The following is a 16,527-nucleotide window of genomic DNA, read 5'->3' as shown; positions in this document are numbered from 1 at the left end:
TCCAAAAACCTATAACGTATTTTTTTGGATTTTTTACCTTTTTCTCTCGATTTGACCTTCCAATGACCTTGAACCTGACGCGATAAAAGTCAGAGGACGCCAGATTTGTATTCGGTGACCCCGAAAACGATAGTAAGCCCGAGCTAACCTCAGAATACATGTTTAAGAGTGTCAAATCTCTCGAAAATACAGTTGGTGGGTAGTGGTGTTTCCTATATTTGTAGGGGGGGTGGAGGGTAGTCCGTTTAGCGTGCAATCGACTCGGGATACTTATAAGATACTACCATGATTTTTTCAGATTTTTTGGTCCAAAAATAAATTAGGCCAAAAACCGGCCTTACCGACCCTCGCCCTTTGTGTTTTGTTTGTATAAGGGCCAAAACATCAGTGATTATTTTTCATATTTTTAAAACTTTTTATTTGATAATAATAAACATAAAAAAGGAGAAAAAAATTAAAATGAGAAGGAAGGGTATTTTGTTGATCGTTTTCTCATATTTGTTTCCTCTTTTTTATTCTTGTGCATAAAAATAATTTGTTTCCTTTTTTTTAAGAAGTTGTTGGTCTTTTTTTTTAATTTTGATGCCAAAAAAGGTTAACCATTTTTTACTATTTACTTTTTGATAGCACTTGTCCCTTTTGTTTTGTTTGTGAAAAATAACATTATAAATCAAACAAATTGAATTTTTAGAAAAAAGGCCAAAGTTACGGGGAAAAAAGTTCTAACAAAAATGATGATTTATTACATTCTAACCATCTATCATTGAGAAAATATTAGAATTTTCTGTAATTTGACAACATACAAATTTTAAACCAAACGACGCAAAATGCAAAAAAAATTTCTTAAAGAGAAATTATAGCTTTTGAACAATCTTACAAAATTTCTTTTATTTATTTTTCAATAGATCTCCTCATTTTGTGTTTATTTATCGAAAGTAGTATGCAGAAAATATGAAAACGAAAATTTTATATTTAGCATAACAAAGCAAAATAGAGAGAAATGTTTCAAGATATGATTGTAGTTTATTTTGTTTTTTATTTTAAGGTAATTCAGACATTTTTAATTCAAAATTTGAAAGATTCCAAGGGTTTTGGGGACTTTAGAGTATACTACATATCATTTCAAAGGTTTCCATAAGACTTCAAAAGAGTTTCAAAGTGCTGTGAAATTTTGCAGAAATTTAAAAGTAATTCAAAGATTTAAATTGTTATTTGCTTAATTCTAATTAATACTATCAAATTAAAAATTTATGACTATATTATTATATTTACCAATCGAATTAAAAATCAATTATTTCTCAACAATTCGCGTTTTTAATTCAAAAATTCATCTATTTCAGTAGATATTTTTCAGATAACAATGTAAATGTTTGGTTCAAAATGAAACAATTCTGTTAAAAATTCACCCTTTTTGTTCGAAATTATCTCCATCCATAATTTACTTTTTATTCAAAACCAATACTTTCATTTGAAAAGTCAAACTAAAATCTTTTCTGGATGAAAATTAGATTTTTTTTTAAATTTGTGTCTTCATTTCAAAAATGTATTTATTTTAGCAGAAACTGCATTTTTTTAAATAAAAACGCAACTGTTTAGTTGAAAATTCTAGTGTTTTCGTGGGCATTTTACTTCTTGTTCAAACTCATATTTTAATTTTCGAAATTCAAACTAAAATCTTTCTTGTATAAAAAATAAAATAAAGTTTTGGAACATTTTTCTTTTCGATTACAAAATTTATCTGATTTAATGGGGATTTCTTCTTTGTTGGATGAAAATACAACTGCTTAGTAGAAAATTTATTTGATTAAAATTATTTTTATCGCTAAAAATTCATATCTTCTTGTAGAAAATTGGATTTTTTTGCAGAAACTCTTTCTTTTAGCTAGAAGATTTATTAATTTAGGTAAACTCTTTTTTTCTTACATGGCTCAAAAATCTCTATTCGTTGAAATGTAGTTAGTATAGTTCAAGTTTAAAAATGAATTAGGAAATATATTTTATTAATTGCGAGTAACTTGAATAGATTTTGTTTTATTTTAATTTAAGTCAATACAAATTACATGCAAAATCATGCATATTAAATACCAGTTGGATTAACAAATAAATAATTTAATTTGTAAGGAATCGGTTGAATTTTTTAACAAAATAATTTAACTCTGCACCAAGTAGTAAATTTTCCAATCAACAAATATTTTAGTTTTAAATTAAAAAAACAGTTCAATTCAAACAAAAAATACGATTTTTTAACAACATTCGTGAATCCTCAATCAAAAACGAGAACACTCAACTAAAAAATTTTAAATTCAATTTTACATTCAATTCAAATGCTTAGAATTCTAGAAAATAAAATGAAGTATTCAACGAACAAATTTGTGCAACCACCATAAAATGTTCCCATAGCAATTTTAAAAAGGATTCTCTTGAATTAAAATTTTCTTTGAAAATAAAAAATTTTTTGAATAAAAATAAAAAAAGGGGAAAAAATGAGAAAGTTATCAAACAAATCCCCGTCCTTCTATTTTGTATTCCTTTTGAATTTTTTATTTTTACTATTTTCAAATCACAATAAAAAACGTTTGTTAATAATATTCACGAACGTTTCGATACTCATATTTGATCCTTACAAAAATAATAAAGACGAAAAAAAGAGAACGAACTGGATTTAGTTGGTGTTTTCTCATTTTTCTTGCCATTTTTCATTTTTGACTCCAAAAAATTTCTATATTACGAATTTCAGTTTATTAATTTATTTTTATTTTGAAGAGGATTTTTCTTCATATTGCAATGCGGACATTTTATCGTTTTATTATTGAAAATTAAACTACTTGATTAAAAAATGATATTTCTGGGTTAAAATTTGATCTCTTCGGGCTTACGATGCAACAATTTTTAAAAAATTAAATCACATTCCCCATATTATACGATTTCTCCAAATTTCGTGTGTTCCCAGATTTCTGTAAATTTTCTAAATTCCATTCATTATTGTGATTAGTTAAATGTCCTCAAAATTCTTTTAATTTCCGAATACTCTAATTTCTCTAAAATTAGTAACCTGTCTGAATTTACTAAAATCTCTGAATTCCCTCAATTCTCTACATTCCCTAAATTTTCTGAATTTCAAGATTTCCCGGAATTTCTTAAATTCCCTGAATTTCTTGAATTCTCCAAATTTCTTGAATTCTCCGAATTTCTTAAATCCTCTGAATTCCTCAATGATGTCCAATCTTAACAATTGCAACTCGAAATTTAGAAATTACGGGCTCTACTCGGGATGAGGTGTTCTGCAATTTTCCTCTCCCCTGGCAAAATTTCAACAACAAAACAGAAATTCGAAAAAAAAACCCAAATCATCCAAAAAAGCGTGACGTTATATATGAGCGATCTCTAACATGAAATTGTAGTTACTCAATTTTTCAATATTTGTAAATTTAAATTGGGTAAATGAAAAATACTCAAATAAAATACTTGTAGATAAAAATAAACAAGTTGTGTAATCTGAATGATGAAAATGGGCGTGAAATGAGAAATGGTAAATTTGAATATTTTTACAAGGTTACAGCGATCCATACTGCATGCTGGGCATTCAACCGGGAAATAGCAGCACTCTACCCAGTCCTCAGACGAATTTAGGCGGTCATTCTCCCCACACTGCACCATCTTCGCCCAGACAAACGACTCGAGCTTTATCGGAGGGTGGCTGTGAAATCGAAAATTCTCATCACGAAAAGCTTAGAAAACACTCCAGGTAAATAATATAAAATAAAATAAAAACTAATTTTACAAATAACTACACCAGCATCAGATAAAAAATGTTCACCACGAAATGTAGCTTAAATGTTGATTTAACGTTTTAACAAAAAATTTATAAAGTCAGATCTGAAATATTTTAAATTCCTGCAATTACCGTAATTATTTGGATTCTGTACAATTCTTGAATTCTCCGAATATCTGGAAACTGTTAAATTTTTTAAATTTCCTGAATTGATTTTAAATTCCACGAAATTAGTTGCATTTATTTGAAATATTTTAAATTGAAGAAACCCTCACATTTTCAGAATTTTTTTAATTTCTTTAATGTTATAAACACCTTAAATTGTCAAAATTTTCTAAAATCCTTGGTTTCTGAATCCCTTTAATTTCAGAAACCCCTTCAATTCACTGAATACAATGATCGTTTCAATTGTCTTAATGTCTATTTAATATTCTGAAATATTCAGAATTCTTTGAATCTCTCCGTTCTAAGAATCTTTTAATTGCCTCAATTCTCTGAATTTCCAAAATTCTCTGAATTTTCTAAAAAAAAAACCAATACCACGAATAATATAATTACTCTGAATTATGCGAATTCTCTGATTTTTGTAAAGTTTCTAAATTTCTGTAATTCTTTACAATAATTTGATGCCTTTAAATTCCCTAAATTTCCTAAATTTCCTAAATTTCATGAATTTCATAAAATGCGTTAATTTGATAAATTCCGCGCAATTTTTAAATTCCATTAATTCCGCGAATATCTTAAATTCCCTTGGAGGCTTAAATTTCCTAAATTCCCTGAATTTCTTAATTTTTTTAATTTCATAATTTTTTCACATTTCTTAAATTTTCTAAACTCCCTAAATTTTCTCGATTTCCTAAATGTTTTAAATTCCCTAAATTTTTAGATTTCGTACATTTTTTATATTCCCTGACTTTCCTAAATTCTGTAAATTTTCTAAATCAATGGATTTCCTAAATTCCCTGCCTTTCTTATATTCATGGAATTCCTTAAATTTTCTACATTTTTTCAATTATTATGAAGTCCCTTAAATTGTCTGCCCTGGTTTGAATTACCTGAATTTTCATAATTTTTTCCATATTTCTCCAAATTGCCTGCCTTGTTCTAAATACTCTGCCTTGTTTTGAAATAACTGAATTTTAATAATGTACAGTATCCCCTGAATTCGTTGAATTCTTTAAATTCTCTGGATTAACTAAATTCGTTGAAATCTTTAAATTCTCTTAATTGTCTGAATTCTCTGCATTCGTCGAATTCCCGGAACTCGATGAATTCTAAGAATTCTGCAAATTTCTTTAATTCTCTGAATTTTCTTGATTTACTGAATTTCCTAAATTCTTTGCATTTCCAAAATTGCTTGAATTTCCTAAACTCCTTAAATTATCTAAATTCTCGGAAGTTTCTAAATTTTTTACATTATTCTGAAACCCCTTAAGTTACCTGCCTTGGTTTGAATTACCTGAATTTTTATAATTATTTTCATATTTCTCTAAATTCTCTTAATTACCCGAATTTCCTTAATTGCCTGAATTTCCTATATTACGTAAATTCCGTGCATACCCTAAATACCCTGAATTCCCTGAATTTTCAAAAATTCCCAATTTTTTTCTAATTCCTTTAATTTCCTAAGTTTTTACGACTTTTGAAATTCCCTACATTTCCTAAATTACCTACCTTTTTTAAATTCGTCGAATTCCCTAAAGTCTCTAAATTTTTTAAAGTATTCTCAAGCCTCTCAAATTGGCTGCCTGGTTTGATTTACCTGAATTTTTATAATCCAAAGAATTTTCTTAATTTGTTGAATTCTTTAAATTCTCTGAATTGTCTGTATTTTCCGCAATCTTTAAATTCTCTGACTCGTCTAAATTCATTTAATTCCCATAATTCTCTAAACTTTGTTCAATTCTCACAACTTAATGAATTCTGCAAATTCTGCAAATTCTCTAAATTCTCTGAATTCCCTGAATTTCCCTAATTCCCTGAATTTCTTAAGTTCCGTGAAATCCGTGAATACCATAAATCCCCATCATTTAAAAAATTTTTTTAATGTTAAAAATTGTCTATATTTCCTAGATTTTCTAATTTCCTTGAATTTCCTAAATTTCTTAAATTTTCTAAATTCCCTGCATTTTCAGAATTTTCGGAATTCTCTAAATTTCTTGAATTATTCTGAAGCCCCTTTAATTGTCTGCCGTAGCTTATATTATCTGAATTTTTCTAATATATCGGATTCCCTGAATTATCATAATTGTACAAATTCTCTGAATTTGTTGAATTCTCTGAATACGTAGAATTCTCTGAGCACGTTAAATACTGAGAATTCTCTAAATTACCTAAATTACATAAATTATCTCAAGTTTCTAAATTCTCTAAATTCTCAGAATTCTACAAACTCTCTAAATTCATCCAATTGTCTGAATTCTCGGAAGTATATAAATTCCATAAATTGCCATTTTAATAATAATGTTAGTAGTAAACCAGTAAACTAGTTAAGCTTTTATTTAAAAAACAAAAAGAATTTTTAATTATATAAAAAGAAATTTTATACTAAATAGTTGACATTTTTATTAAATTATTTAACTTTCAATACAAAATGACAAATTTGTTATACAACACCGTTGAACTATTGAACGGAAAATAAGAATTTTTCATTGATTAATTAATTAATTTTGTACCAAAAAAGACCAATTTTCAACAAAATACAAGAACTCTTAACTCAAAAGTTGAATTTTAAACTAAACTCGATTAATTTTTAACAAAAAAGCTCAATTTCAGTTTATTTTCCAACCGAAAATGTGAATGTTCTACTAAAATTTCAAATCGTCAACAAAAAAATGCGTTTCTGAGAAATTACTTCAACTTTGAAAATAAAATTGTAAATTTTTAACCAAAAAGATGAATTTTTAAATAAAAAATGAATTTTGAATCGGCAAAAATAAATTTTTAACATAATTCAAAAACTCGCGAACCAAAAGTTAAATTTGCAACAAAAGTCAATTCATTTTAAATTAAAAAAAAAAAGAAACAGTTTAATTTTAACAAAAACTGAATTTTCACTTAAAAAATAATAATTCTGGAGCAGCAATGGAATGTTTAAATTTTCAATTACAAAAGTAATTTTTCTACAATTGAAAAAAGGAATCTTAAAAAAACAGTATAATTTCCAACCAAAGACATGAATTGTTTCCTAAAATTTTGAATCATTGACTAAAAAAATGTTGAGAAAATGGTTCGACTTTAAAACAAGTTTGTAAATTTTTAACCAAAAAGATGCATTTTCAACAAAAAAAAAAAAATGATTTTGGTACCGACAAAAACGACTGTTTAACAAAATTCAAAAATTCTCAACCAAAAAGTTGAATTTTTAACTAGAAATAAGAATTTTTAAACAAATGATTCATTTATTAGCCAAAAATGCGAATTTTTAATAGAATTCTAGAATTTTTAACCAAAAAGGTAAATTAAAAAAAAAATTTTTTTTAGTTTTTAAGATAGTAGTTCAACTTTGAAATCTACTTGTTTAATTTTAAACGAAAAAACGAATTTTCAACCAAATTCAAAAATTCCGAAATGCACAGTTGAATTTCAAACTAAACAAATGAATTATTAAACAAATAGTTTGATTTTCTACCGACAAAAAACAAATTTGTTCAACGAAATTCTTTGGATTCTGAACCAAAAAGTGGAAGTTTCAACTAATAAAGATAAATTTTCAAACCAATAAAACTTTGTACCAGAAAAATGCATTTTATACCCAATTCAAGAATTCTCAATCAAAAAGTTGCGTTCTCAACTAAAAAGGTAAATTTTTAAACAAAAAGATTAATTTACTACAAAAAATATGAATTCTCAATATAATTCAATAATTCGAAATCAAAAAGTTAAATTTTCGACTACAAAAGAGAAATTTTTTTTAAACAAATAGTTTAAGTTTCTACCGAAAAAAAACAAACTTTTTAACAAAATTCAAAACTTCTGTACTAAAAAGTAGAACTTTCAACAACAACAAAAGGTGAAGTTTTAAATCAAAAGATTAATTTTCTACGAAAAAAAGGACTTTTCAATAAAATTTAAGAATTGTTAATTAAAAAGTTGAATTATCAACACAAAACATAAATTAACTATCCACGATGGATAAGTTTTGTGGGTTAATTGAAACAGAAATTGTAGCATTTAATGAAAATACCCGATAGCTAGACTCTATTTGTATTAAAAAAATCAAAATGTACAAGAAATTTACCGACGCACAGAGCGACAAATCTGTTATTTTTTTTTTATAATTCAGTCTGCAGGTGACAGTTTTTATTTTATATGTACGTTCTCTTTTTATAAGTAAAGCTAATTGAATTTTTCATAAAATTTTAAACTATTTTTTATTTAGTTTTCTCAGGGGAAAACTGTGCGAAGAATAAAATTTGAAAAGGTATTGTAAATAACATAAAAATGAGTTTTCAATCAATGACATGAATTTTAATCAAATTTTTAATTTTATTCTAAATTTTAAGTTAAATACTACACAAAAAAGATGAATCATCGACAATAATCGTAATAGTTGCTATTTCAACCAATAGAAATTTAAATTTAAAGTGAAAAAGAGTATAATTCTACCAAAAAATACGAATTTTCTACAAAATAGTTCTCCTGAATCAAAAAAAAAAATTGTAACCAAATAGTTAAATAGATAATAGAAGAGATTACTTTTCTGCCAAAAAACTTACTTTTAATTAAAATTCATAAACTAACTTTCCACGAAAACGATAAAATTTTAACAAAATACTTATTTTTTTACCATAAAATTTCAGTTTTTAACTACAAATTAAATCATTCAATCACTAGTAAAATTAATTAATTTTTAAAGAAAAAATAGTATTTTCAACCAAATAGTTGTATCATCAATTAAAGCAGGTAAATGTTTATTCAAAGAGTTGGATTTTCTGCCAAAGAAAACTAATTTTCAAAATACATACATTTCCAACAAAACCGTTAGATTTTTATCTAAGAGAAATTATTTTTTTAAATTTGAAATGTAATTTTTTAAATAACACTTTAATAGTTGAATCTGTAGTTTAAAAAATTAATTATTCAGAAAAAAGGGAATTTTCAATAAAGTAATTAAAGACTTAATCAAAAAATATAAATTTTTAACAAAAAAGATACATCTTAAACTAGAAAGTTTCATTTTCTACTAAAAATATAACAGGTTTCGCAAAAATATGAATTAAAAAAACCTATGGATTTTAAAATAAATAAATATGCATTTTTAATATAAATTTCGATCAAACAATTGAATTTCTTAGCAATCAAATTAATCATCAATCAATAATGTTTATCTTAAACCGAAAATATGAATTTTCAGTACATCTCATTAATTAAAAATAAATTTTTAACTTGTAACCAAAAAAGATCAAATTTCCTTCCAATAATATTAATTTTCAATCAAAAAAGTATAGTTATGTCGTTAGTTGAAAAATTCATTTTTAACCAAAAGATAGGAATTTCCAAAAAAGTAGTTAAACCGTCAACCAAAACGGATACATTTTTTTTAAAAGTTTGGTTTTATCAACAAAAGCAATCTTGTTATGAAAAAGACGAATTTTTAACAAGCTATGAAATTTATAGCGAAAAAAAATAGTTTTCAACAAAAATTATAAAGTTAAATTTTCATCCAAAAAATGAATTTAAAAAAAGAAAATAATAATTTTCACCAAAAGAGATGGATTGACGAACAAAACATAAATTTTTAATCCAGAAGGTTATCTACAAAAAATACCATTTTGTAATTAAAAATAGTAATTTTAAACATATTGTTAGGAATTAAATTTTAAAAATCATTTTCATTCCCAAGATCACTTTGAAATATAGAATCGAAGCAATTAAATTTGTAAAATATTTATTTCTTGTGTACAAATTTTAGATTTGTGCAATTGTATATTAATTACGTTTGTACCAATAAAATTATTTCTGAAATAAGGAATTAATTCTAAATTAATTCTAAAAATTAAAATTTCAAAAATTGGCCTTGATAAGTCTGCAGAATTGGCACACTTTTGTGAAGCTTTTTTTATTGCAATTTTAATAGAACTAAAAAAAAGTTTCTTTTTTTGTTTAATTTCCAACAATTTATTTGTTAAATTTTAATGCTGGATGCTAAAGTGGAATTAAAATTTTATATTTTTCATTTCGATTTGATTAACATTTATATTGTTATTTCAACTCTAGTAAAAATGCGTTATTAGGTTAATCAAATTTGAATTTTCTATTCTACTAAGTTTTATTTTCTTTCGCAAGAGGCGAGTTTAAAGTAGTTTATGAGAAAAAGGAATGTATGTCAGAATCCAAGTAGAAGAAGCCTACGATAAATCGGACGGTTACGACATTTTTATGTGTTTTCAAACTCTCATATTTTACATATTACTTTTGTAAGAATTGCTCCCGTCATTTTCTCACTTCTACAGATTCCCTTTTTCTGCAGAGTTCCGGAAAGTAAATTTTTTTAAATTACATCACTAAACTTCAGAAACTAATTCAAGAGAGTTCCCCTTTCAAATTACTTTTATTTTACTATAAAATATCAGACTTTTTTAAATTTTAATAAAACCAAAAATAATCAAAGAAAAGCTTTAATCTATATTTTTCAAATATTCTCAAAAATAAAATAATAAATAATCAAGTAATAAATAATCAAGTTAGTTATTTCCACTATTTATTATTGTTTATAATCATCTTCACTGAGATAAGTGCTAGAAAGTTGTGGTTTTTTCTAAAATTTTTAATTTTTTGCCTATTTTTAACTCAAGGTGACTCAATAATTAATTAAATTTAGCAAAAATAATTGTTTAAGCAAATTCGTGTTGTTCATAACTATCTTCATGTATATTATTGTCGGTTATTTCTGATTTTCTCCCCAAATATTTTACTTTTGACGTACTTTTTAAATTGAAATTAAAATTAATTCTTGAAAGAAAAATCCTACTGCTTCTTCACTCCATTGGATATCGAAACAAAAAAGTAATAAAAACAATAATAATGAAATATATAATCATGTTAAGAAATATAGTTGTTTCCACTATTGTTTATTATTCATAACTCTCTTTTTTTAAATAAGTGCTAAAAAGTTGCGGTTTTTTCTGGAATGTTAAATCATATGGATAGTTTAACATTAACTAAAAATAATTATTTTTAACCAAAAAAACTCTAAATCTTTTCCAAAGAGAAGAATCTCCTACAAAACAGTTTAATTTCAAAATAAAAAAATATTCATTTTGAAAAAAGTTTGTTTTTACCCAAAAAAGGTGTATTTTTAACAAAAAACGTAACAATTGATATTCAAACTAAAAAGGTATTTGACTTTAAATGAAAAACAGTTTAGTTCATCCAAAAATCACGAATTTTCGAAAAATGAAAAATATAAAATATTTTATTAATTATTATATTTTATTAATTTAAAATACAAAAAATAATTTTTCAACAAAATAGTTGAAGCCTTAACTAGAACAGGTGAATTTTTAACCAACGGGCATATTTTTCAATCAAAAAACTGAATTTTCAACTGAAAATGCGAATATTTAGCAAAATAGTTTAATCCTAAAACCAAAACAGATTTTTTTCACAAAACCGAGGAATTGTTTACCAATAAGATTGATTTTCTGCCACATTACACAAATATTTAATCAAATATGACATTATGAATTAAAGAGATAAATTTTGAAGTAAAATTATAAATCTTGAAAGAAAGAAATAAAAACCAAATTTTCTATAAAGTAGTTCAGTTACCAACCGAATAGTTAATTTTGAATAAAAAAGTCATACTTGTCTCAGAAATACGCATTTTCAACAAATAACATGAATTATCGACCTAAAAAAATTATTTTACAATTAAATAATCAACTTTCAACAAAAAATAGTATAGTTAAATTTCTAGTTGAAAAATTCTTTTAAAAAAAATAAGAATTTAGTCGTCAACTAAAAGAGATGATTTTTTTACTAAAATGAATCAGACGAAATTTCGAGAAAATAGTTACATTTTCAATTGAAGGAATCAATTTTGAAGTTAAATCATAAATTTTTAACCAAAAAAGAATTTAAACAAATTAGTACAAATTTTTAACTAAATGCAATCTCTTTGAAGCTTCTGAAAAAAAGTATTATCTTTTAGACTGACATCAATTATTCCTAACACTTATCCAAGTCTTTTAAAATTAAAAAATTACAGATAACTTTTCGATAATTTCGCAAATTTTTTTAATATATTCGTGAAATTAATGTTTTGTAATAAAAGTTGTTTGGAATTTTCCTAGGAATCTTAAAAATAATTTTTTATTTTCTTAGAATCTTTTAACAATTTTAAAAGGCATTTCAATTTTTGTTTCTAAAATCTTTAGAAATCTGTATCTTGTTTCAAATTTCTTAGAAATCTTTGTAAGCTCCCAATAATTTCCGAAATTTTAACAAAACTTGAAAATATCTTTTAAACCCACCGGAATTTTTTAAAAGTTTTAAAATCTAGAAAATTAAAAAAAAACTACTTCAAAGTATTCTACAATCCTTTTTAAATATTGAGAATACCATTTGAAATATTTTGAAATAATTTTGAATTTTTTTTAGAAAATGATTTTTCAAAACAGAATACTATTTAAAATTTTCGCAAAAATCTTAATTTATTTTGTTATTCTCTTAAAACATTTTCAAACTCATAAAACGCTCTTTTTTAAAAACTAAAAAAGTATAGATTTGCTTAAAACTATTTTTGGATATTCTGAAGGTTTAAGTTATTTGAAACATTTTCACAAAACTTCTAAGTGTGTTTTAAACTTACTCGAAATTTTTCTCAAATCTTGTATTGTTGCAAAATTGACAATTTTTTAAAATAATTAAGTGCAAAGTGACAACATATAGACCAGAAATGTTAATTTTTAAAAATTAATTTTGGGGCTCGAAAACTTACACAAGTTCCCGCAAAATTTAAAATCAAATTTAAAAAAAAAGCAAGTTTTTCAAAGAAAACTATATACGTTCAAGAAAATTAACCTCGCTTTTTAATTGTTCATAAGTAGTAATGTGCTGTTTAATTTCTTAATTATTATTGCTTGTAAGAAATGTATAAAACGCGTATTTTGATTCAATTATTATGAATCCTGCAAAAAATTTCAAATTTTGAGCCAATCCTTTCTACAAGTTAGGTTATACTGACAAAAACTTTTTTTAAGTTTCACTTTGTTTAAAACTTGTCCCTGAAACCTTCGGCTAAAAGTTTATAAAACAATAAATAAGCAAGTTTACCGCTCACTTGGGGACACTAGTGTACTTAAATAAAAGTCCGCGAAATTCGAACTCAAATTAAACAAATTAAAGTTTTTTGCAGGAAATTAAAAAATGTTAAGGGAACAAACTATGAAACAAGGACTGTAGCTTCATGAAAATTTAAATTAAAGAATCAAAAGCATTACTGAAAAAAAAAGTTTTGTTAGAGCATTAAATTTTGAACAAAACTAAAAAACCCACTTTACCTATTGCTGAAAAACTTTAGAGAGCAGATGACGCCACAGCCAGAGGGCGCTGTTGGCGGGGCAGGAACAGGATTTAAAAAATGAAAGTACTTTTTACACATTTTTCTATTTTAATTGAAAGTTAAAACAAAATACTTTTTTGTATCAAAATTATATTTTAAGTTAGTTAGAACATGCGAGTACATATTTCAGCACAAAAAATGTTAAGTGGAAGACCCTATTATTTCAATATTGTCAAAAAATCGATTCATCAAGTTTTGTTCGCGTACTTCTCAATTGTAGGAATTTTTTATAGATTAAATTTTCTTTAGAGCAATTTCTATTAGTTTCAGAATTGCATCATTTAAGCGAAAGGAGCCAAGTTGTAGGCGAGAACATCGAGAATCCCTGAGTGGTGAAGTACCTGCAAAATACATAAGAGCCACTTCGGTAAAGCACCATACACTGAATCCTCGATGGGAGGAAAAGTTTCCTTTGTAAGTAACAATTTGTCCATTTTAATCAATTTTATCGAATACTTCTCTTCACAGATTGAAAAACTGTATTTACCTAAAAATTAGGAAAAAAAAAAATTATAGGTGGCTTCCCAAGAACTTTTTTCTGGTCGTAACTAATTATACAGATCTTCAACTTTTTTACCAGAAACTTATAATTGCGTGTGTACGTCCCTTAATTTTTATTTTTTACTATCAAAAACATAGGTTCTCTAAAATTAAAATTATATGAAGAGCGTATCACTGTTGATTTAACAAAATAAAAAATTATTAAGTAATTAAAATAAAGAAATTTAAATTTACAAACCGAATAATTTTTATAATTCATGTATTGAATATTTGACTACAAAATTAAAGAATCAGAACTTTTTGTAATTCAAATGATATTTATAAAAATTACAAAAATTTTAATTAATTTTTCTTTCAACGTATAAGGCAATATTATTCAACCTCCATCCGTTTTGGTAAATTATAACTTTATCAACACTCTAATTTATAACATTCTTTGTACAAAAGTCTTTTATCTATCGCAAACAATTATTCAACTTTAAATCAGGTTAATTTAAAATCATTTTGATTTTTAAAGATTTCATTTTATTCTGCATAAAAAACGAAATTATTTTCTATTTTAAAACTTTTGATTTATATCTTAATAGGCATGCAGAAAAAACAGGTTCTTCATTCTTAGCATTTTTCTGATGGTAACAAGGAAGAATTTTTCTATATTAATTTTTTTTATAGATCGTAAGAGGGAAATTATCTTAAGATTATTTGGATTGAATTGGCAGAAACGGAGTTTTAATATGTAATTTGTTTCCGATATTTAAAGTATAAGTGGATTTTGTCATTTGTAACATTTTGAATAATATTTTTGTTTTATTAAAGGAAGTCAGATTCTTTATTATAAACATTTTTCTCCAGATCTAAGGATATCTAAGGGTATATTGGTTGTTTTCCATTTTTCCCTGAATTGTAAGAGAGAAATTACATATTCTCAAAATTTGTATTTTATTAGAAGGGAGAACATTTTGTTTTTCTTATTATTTTTTTTTTGCTGAATTGGAGAACGAAATATATTTTTCTAATTTTGATGGGTGATTTAACTTGCGTTGAAAAGGGAAAAGATATTTATTTTTACTCTTTTTTTAGTAAAAAAGGAGCAATTTTTTCTTATCAATTTTTATTTGTATTGAAAGAGACATCGTTTATTTTTTTAACATTTTTAAGTGGAAAGAGACGCAGTTTTAATTTTTAAACTGTTTCTTAATTGTGCAAATGACTTATATTATTTTTCAAACTATTAGTGAGTTAAATGAGGTCAAATTACATATTTTAAAAATTTTATCTGTGAACGTCTTTGTATCTATTTACTTTTACGTTTTTAACCTTAATTTCAAATATTCTTTAATTGAAAATAAAAAAATTTGATTAATCAAAGAGTTTTAAGTGAAACTTCGTCAGATATAAAGGATTCAGAAGAAAGTATTAAAAAGTGTGTAATATTTTCATTATTTATAATAAGTATATAAAAATTATCTTCTTCAACGATTCGTAAGTCTTACAATCAAACATTAATTCCAATGTCCAATAGAAAAGGTATGGTTAACTTGATCAAAACTTTAATCTAACAAAATTTTTAAATAGATATTTAGAAAATTTATAATAATATGGCAATTTTTTTATCTAAAGGAATTAAAATCAAAAGAACTGCAATTTCTTTTCAATCAAACAAGAACCCTTCATTCGGAAAAATGCAAGCATATTTTAAAACTTTATTTTTTTTCTAAATTTGATTTGGTAAGACGTTTCTGTTCGTTAGTAAAAAATCTGACTCATTTAATTTACTGACAAGTTTCTATAACATTGTGCAATAGGAAATTGGAAACTTTAATAATTAATAAAATTTCACTTCAAATCTTCAAAATTCAAGACCCCTAGACTTTATTTAAAATTGTGGTATTCTTAAATTAATACATTGAAACTGAGTAATCAAAAATAAATCACATTAAAAATTTTCATTGTGTTTTTTAAAATTCAATCATTTTCATCTAAATTGTAAAATTATTAATTAATAAATTGTCATGTTGGTATCATGGAGTATCGCAAGACAAAAAAGCGGAAACACAGGAGCTTAAAAGTTACTTAATTAATTAATGATTATTATTAATAATATTTTTCCATGTTCGTCGATAAAATAATATCGTTACTCAATTATTATTATTGATTGAGAAGAAATCCTAATAAATATTTTACAGCGCTATCGATGACATCAATACCGACATCTTGCACTTAGACATATGGTGAGCAATTATGTTTTCTTATACAGAATGGATGCTTGCTGCTAAAGAAATACACTTTCGCTGTAGTACTCTCCTCGCATTCTTTTATTTTATTTAAACAATGGAGAACAGAATATTGTGTAGAAAATAATTTCAAATTTCAAACTAGTACTCCGCCTTTGACCAGTTAGAATTTTAAACAATTGGAATAATATATGTACCTGCTGCGGAGGAAAGGGACCTTAGGGTTAACAGGCGAATTTTTCAGTAGAAGCGATTAAATAAATGGACCAAGTTAGGCGTTCAGAGAGAGGGGGCAATCGCCGGAATTCATCCCCTCCACGTACGAATGCATCTGCTCATTCTCGCTCCGCGCAGTGATCCCAGATCTGAAACGAGATGCGGTCCAATTCTATGACAGGGCTATGTCCGTGTGAATATAGTAGGAGACGCTGTAAATGACTGAGTTGCGCGCG

General features: G+C 25.3%; 1 protein-coding gene across 1 annotated transcript in view; it reads left to right on the top strand.

Annotated features, from left to right (window-relative positions):
- Nucleotides 1–459: 459 nt before the first annotated feature.
- LOC117170031 (BAI1-associated protein 3) overlaps nt 460–16,527 on the top strand; it is an 83,010-nt gene continuing 66,942 nt past the window's right edge. Inside the window, exons 1-4 of the mRNA XM_033356548.1 lie at nt 460–472; nt 3,553–3,745; nt 13,605–13,754; nt 16,028–16,072. Coding sequence (XP_033212439.1) covers nt 460–472; nt 3,553–3,745; nt 13,605–13,754; nt 16,028–16,072 — 401 coding nt within the window. The remainder of the gene's footprint in view (nt 473–3,552; nt 3,746–13,604; nt 13,755–16,027; nt 16,073–16,527) is intronic.

This window comes from Belonocnema kinseyi, chromosome 3 (genome assembly GCF_010883055.1).
Source record: "Belonocnema kinseyi isolate 2016_QV_RU_SX_M_011 chromosome 3, B_treatae_v1, whole genome shotgun sequence".
NCBI classification, from domain to species: Eukaryota; Metazoa; Arthropoda; class Insecta; order Hymenoptera; family Cynipidae; genus Belonocnema; species Belonocnema kinseyi.
Note: the sequence above shows the minus strand (reverse complement) of the source record. Positions and strands in the feature narration are given on the sequence as shown.